The 5,888-nt window shown below is 34.3% G+C and overlaps 1 protein-coding gene across 1 annotated transcript; it reads right to left on the reverse strand.

Moving 5' to 3' along the window:
• Window positions 1-785: 785 nt before the first annotated feature.
• On the reverse strand, window positions 786-5,095 carry LOC130735416 (DUF21 domain-containing protein At5g52790-like). The gene is made up of 12 exons (XM_057587417.1): window positions 4,813-5,095; window positions 4,649-4,725; window positions 3,822-3,905; window positions 3,625-3,738; window positions 3,119-3,205; window positions 2,900-3,039; window positions 2,728-2,815; window positions 2,166-2,239; window positions 1,854-2,032; window positions 1,492-1,751; window positions 1,058-1,104; window positions 786-959 (listed from the first exon to the last, which is right to left on the reverse strand). Exons 1-12 carry the CDS (start codon window positions 4,991-4,993, stop codon window positions 875-877), a joined length of 1,416 nt encoding a protein of 471 aa, XP_057443400.1. The 5' UTR covers window positions 4,994-5,095; the 3' UTR covers window positions 786-874.
• Between the last annotated feature and the right edge of the window lie 793 nt (window positions 5,096-5,888).

A 5,888-nucleotide genomic window follows, 5' to 3' on the forward strand; every position in this document is an offset into this window, starting at 1 on the left:
CCACACTTAACTAATGTGAGACTCCAACTCGCACTTGAATTCTCAACAGGGGTTAGGTTGATCAATTGCACAAGATATTTAAGTTGTGTGGCTCTCTATCTGACGAATACTAGATTTCCAAATGCTACAATATTTAAACAACAGCTTCCATATAAACAGTGTATCTCAGAAACACTCAAGGATTTTCCTACATCTTCACTAACTCTATTGAAACTCTTCTTGCAATAGATCTTGATAATCGTTGCACTGCCTCAGCTGCTCTAAACATTCAAGAATTTTCTTGCCCTTTCTCAGTTTGTGGGGAAAATCATGTGTATTTTCTCTTCAATATGTTAGTTTTTATTTGCCCAAGAGATTGCTGTATAATCGCAGATTGTTTGTGGCAAACATGACTGCAGCGTTGAAGGCTGAAAATATTGACCCTGAACTGAAGCTTGATCATGGATGATGAAATGGTGCTTGAGTTTGCTTTTAGATCAGTAAGCTCCATGGAGGCTAGGGATGCAATTGCTTGCAACAAGTTTTTTTTTACTAGTATAATTATATTTGAAGTTTGCTTACAAGTATTCACGATTGCTGACTGTTCTTTGCCTCTTATTGTAGCAGCTGAACGACTTAAAGTTGACCAAGAATTTGAAAGCGTGAATATTTTGTCAAAGAGTAATTATCTTTGTCCCCATCTTTAGTCATTGTTCTGTGACTTTATGTTACCTAATCTTGTCATTATCATCTTGAAGTTGATCAGTGATGTCAAAATTGAAGAACATGTCAATTTTTTGCCTTAATTGATGATGAAACAAAAGTATCCAATAAGAACTTCTGAAATATTGATGTCACTTAGACTAGACAAAGTAAATATTTGTTACAAAGTTTTTCAATTCAAATGATGACTGGACCAAGAACCTCTCCTTGATGATCTTGATTGTGATCTTTGTGAATTCCTCAGGTTAATTCTAATGCTGTAAATAAGAAAAAGTGAAGGATGAAATTTGTTATAATTTGCTTTGGGAATAGAATAAACATGGTACGTATTGAATTTGGTTGTAAATTCACTCACTTCGTATGCACCTGAACAAATTCATCAGTTTCATCCAGTATGTCCCCCTTGTAAAAGAAAAAAAAGGATATATAGCAATCAGCATGGGAATAGAAAAGATGACTGCATGCAGTGTCAATAATCTAGAATATCATAAACTAGTGAGTTCAACACAATATGAAACAGAACAATAAGATTTTAGTAAAGTACAAACCAGCATTTTGATCAACTATATCTATATTTATGAAAGCAATGAGAATAAATTTTCGATAGAAATTATCTTAATGCACCTTCTTTTTACTTTTTCTTCCTAAACAGAAGAATGTGCATTATCAACAAAAGTGAAGTGTCTCTGATCCCATAATTAGGAGTGTGAATGAAGTATTATAAGATTGCCAACATCAATTTTCGTAATTGAAAAAAATTGAAGCTATAGCACAAAGCACTATGATAACCTGTAATAGTTCCTCCATAACATCCTCCATTGTAATTATGCCAATCACCTCTTCATCCACAATAGCAGCAAGAGACTCCATTTGTTCCTGTGAGGCATATCTACCTTCTTGTTCCCACTGTTTGGATTCTTGAAGTTCATCATCAGGTATCATGAGATTTTTTAATGTTAGACTATGAAATTCAACGTCACTGGAAGACAAAGTTGATTCATAAATAGAACCTCTCGGACTCATTTCAAGAATAAAGGAAGAATCAGACTCTGCAGGTCCAAAAGATTGACTGGCATAAGTGATTTATTCTCAACTTTTCAATTCATCTTAAATAATTTATGCTGTTAAATTTAAATTGTGTAACATGTTACCTCCAGTAATTTGAGCTTGGTTTGATATTTTATGAGTATTGTATAAAATGGGAGGTGTATCGACTGAATCAGATGCACTTTTGGGTATGTCCTTGTTGCCCTTCAGGACAACAGCCATATGGCTATAACCCTGCTTGAATTGACTCAATATCTCATATAGTGGCCAACTTTCATACACCCTGTTACAGATGTAAACAGAAGCACTGTGTGGTTATTACATGCATAATATCATATAGTTAATAAATCAGTGACAGCTGAATTTTGATAATCACAAAACTCCAGTTATATATTATTATATACTAGTTTTCTTACCTAGGAATTCTCCTGATGATCAAATTCTTGATTGGGGTCTCATCTTCTGGGCGGCAGAAGATTAGATTTTTAACCTGTGAGAAAGATTTAATAGTAATGCTGCTGTATAAATATGATATAGCAGTAAGGAATGCTGGGAAACAGAAGTTAATAACAACATTGTCTCGAATTTCAAATGAAAGCTTTTTTTGCATGCATTCTTTGGTATTAATATAATAAATGAAACTGTAACCCCAAATTATTTATTCAAGATCAGGTTTCAAAATGAAGTTGAGATTGCATTGGGACTATTGCAGGCTAATGCAGTTAATTAAACCTAATGTAGTCTGCCATCATGGTATTAGGAACATCCAGATAATGGCGGGGTTAGCTCTCCTAGTGTTTTTATTTTTCATTCACAAAACTCAAACTTGAGACCTTACTTTAAGGGGAGTCAGACATTTACCACTTGAACCAACCACGTGTTGGTTATATAGTCCGTAATTTAAAAACCCTTTTCAACATTTATAGCAATAAATTACTTGAATTAATTATATTTCCCAGATGTGCTTCAATTGCTTACCAAGATGAGACCAACAATATTTCTTGGGTTTCCAGAGTGTATAGGTATTCGACTGTGACCTTTACTCATAATTTGAGTCATTGTATGCCTGATGACATAGGTAAACTGCATTTATAGATGAGAAATTGAGACGAAATTATATGATTTCAATAGAAGAGTTATGACATATTACATGTCTAGTTTGGAATTTATATCCAGAGAAAAAGTTTCAAATATGGGTGTCATTGCATCTTTAGCTGCCTTCTGAGTCAAATCTATAGCACCTCTGATTATAGAAGTTTCATGATGTGACAATTCTCCCCCTTTCCCTGCCTGCATATGAATGCTTAAACTACTATATATTCACAATTGTGATCAATTTAGTCAAGATAAAGAATATTAGCAGGAAAACCTCATTCGCATGTAAGTCCACAAATGTCTTCAACTCTGATCTTCTCAAAAGAACTGACTGCTCTTTCCCTAGAGCCCAATCCAGCATCTGCCAAAATAGGAGGATATGTAGATATTAATTAAATCTTCTCTAGAAGTGCCAATAGAGTTCATTACCTTACATGAGTGTACTCATGAAGTTTTCCTTAAGCCAATAATTAGAGAAATGAGTTCAATCTCTAATTAATTTCATTTTTTTATCATTATTATTTTAAGTTTGTGTAAATGAGGAAGTTTGTGTGACGCCTGCGACAACCAATGTAAAATTGGCCAAATCTTCATATAGCCGACCTCATTAGTGGGATAAAGCTTTTATTATTTTCGTATGAAAGCATGAGTTGCTGAATGAAATTGTTTTGTTACTTCTGGTTTTCGGGATTATGGATCATCAATCACAACTTTAATGTTTGACAAATATATGGAATAAATATAAGATAGGCTATAAGATACACACAGCATATTATTTACCTTGCTAGCTGGGTAGGTTATAGGGAAGAAGATCAGCATAAGGAATTGAGTAAAGAAAGCCAATTTCGCTCCCAAAGAAAGTCCATACCGAGAGCATATAGCTTGAGGTAAAATCTAAGATGAAAAGTGTGATGTGAGTTAAGACAAATGTGGCTTATTTCATCATTGTAGCTGCATTTTATTGATAGAAGCATTACCTCTGCAAATACAGTCACCAAGGGTGCTGACATGAGAATTGTAAACCAAGCTGGGATTATTGCGTCCATAAAAATTGGCAATGCCTTGAACAAAGACAGTTAGAAAATTAATTTTGTTGTCAATGATGTAAATAAAAATCACTTATGACCCTTCATTACATTGTTTTGTCCAAATATTATTAGTTCCTCATTGCCTAAGTAGTTAAAAGTGTGATTTTAGTTGTACTTTTGCCTTATAAAAAAATCAAGTTGAAAGAGATTTTGCCTTAGACTCTTTTTGAGAGTGGGATTTGGGAGGCGAAGGAAGGGAAATAGGAGGATTCTGAGAAATCCTCCCCTTCTAAGTTTTTTATAAAGTAGGAAAGAGTTTGATGAATTTTTAAGTAATCCTCCTAAATTTTGTTCGAGTTCCCCGGAATTGGTGATTTTTGTGGGATTTTAAACTTCAAGACCCCTCCCCTACCCTTCACCTCAAAGTCTTTCCCTCGCCTTTCCTAAAAACTCGCAAATAGAGGGAACATTTTACAGATAGAAAGGAATAACCTCAAAGTCCAAGCCTTATATCCTATTTACTTATACTCTAGCATGTGTTAAGATATTAATAATGTTTTAAATTGTAGTGGCGGTTGTTGTCTCATCGTGATCCTGATATTGCGGAAAACCATGGACATATGCTGCTCATTCAGGTATAATTGCTGTGGCAATGTGATCATAGAGTCCTTCAGAACCAATGATCTCACGGCCACCATCGCAGTTGTGGACATTGATTTAAAATCATGGTTAATAATAATAGTTAACATATATATGCTATATACAACATGCAATACCTCCATAGCCAGTGATTTTCCAAGAAGAAGGGTACACAGGACGAAATGTCCATTCTTTACAAATGGTTGAATCCTTTCTGCAGATAAAGATAAAAATAGATACATATTAGACTGCACTGCGGAGCATAAAGAGCACAGAATGCAGTGATGTTTAGATGGTAAACCTGCATGTTTTCTGTCTTTTGAAGAGCCAGATTTAATGATGACCTCAAGATCAACTTGGCTGAATGACAATAGTCCTAGAGCTAGGCCTGATGCAATGCCTGCTAGTGACACAATCACCAGACATGTAATCAGGAACAACCAGAAATTTCCCTCACAACATGGGAATTCATATTCTTCCATTCTGTGATTGGATGATGAAGTAGTCTCCTAAATGTTGTTTGAAAGAATGTCACCAAAAGTGATCATTGAACACATTGGCTTTTCAAGAGAACTGGTTATTACTTTTTTTTGTAAGAAAGACATAAAGACAATGTGGAAGAAGATAAAAGATAGGTACAAAAACTATTCGGCCCAAGCGGCCAATTCACAATGCTCAAAAGACGTTGAATTAAAACACAAGCATGACACTGTTGAAATACAAAATATGTATTAAATAAATGTATTGTGAACTGTGAGTTAAAGTAAATATTTAATTGCAGGAGTTAATTGATTTGATTAGCAGAATGCTTTTTGCTTAAGATAGTAATGGGCGAAAAGCAGTTTTGGTGCTTATAAGTTAAATCATGGAAGTTTCAAAAAAAAAAAAAAGTTAAATCATGGTGGAGATTACATGGTAGATAAGACAAGAAATAGGGGGTTGACAAAGACTTCCCAGATGTGATATTGATAACATGTTAATTTTGAATGATCAAACATGAACAGAATTCCCTTTCTAATTGTCAAAACCACAAAGAATTTGACTCAACATTGTAGCAGCTTCAATTAGTGAAGACAGCTCATGATGCTAAGAATTAAATTGTCCAGTTCTATTTGTTACATAAGTTTACCTTGTGCTTATAGAATCAGGTTGCTGAGAAACAATGTACGGTTACATGAAATTTGATTTTAATCAATTAAAATTTGGCCTGAACTAAATTGCCGCGCATGTGAGTCAATTATACCGACCTCAATAAGCCTTCCCAAAGCACTCATTTACATCTAGGCTATGTTTGGCATGGCATTTCAGCTAGCTTATAGCTTATTTGACTAGCTTAAAGCTTATTTAACTAGCTTAGAAGCTCTATAAAAATGTTTG

This window comes from Lotus japonicus, chromosome 2 (genome assembly GCF_012489685.1).
Source record: "Lotus japonicus ecotype B-129 chromosome 2, LjGifu_v1.2".
Classification (NCBI taxonomy): Eukaryota; Viridiplantae; Streptophyta; class Magnoliopsida; order Fabales; family Fabaceae; genus Lotus; species Lotus japonicus.

What these genes read in the sequence shown, in the direction of transcription:
- LOC130735416 (XM_057587417.1), bottom strand. Translation starts at nt 4,993, where the DNA reads ATGGAAGAATATGAATTCCCATGTTGTGAGGGAAATTTCTGGTTGTTC. An exon ending in TGGTGACTGTATTTGCAGAG is followed by an intron (nt 3,739 to 3,821) that starts GTAATGCTTCTA and finishes TTTTCATCTTAG; the next exon opens with ATTTTACCTCAAGCTATATG. An exon ending in ATCATCAGGAGAATTCCTAG is followed by an intron (nt 2,033 to 2,165) that starts GTAAGAAAACTA and finishes CATCTGTAACAG; the next exon opens with GGTGTATGAAAGTTGGCCAC.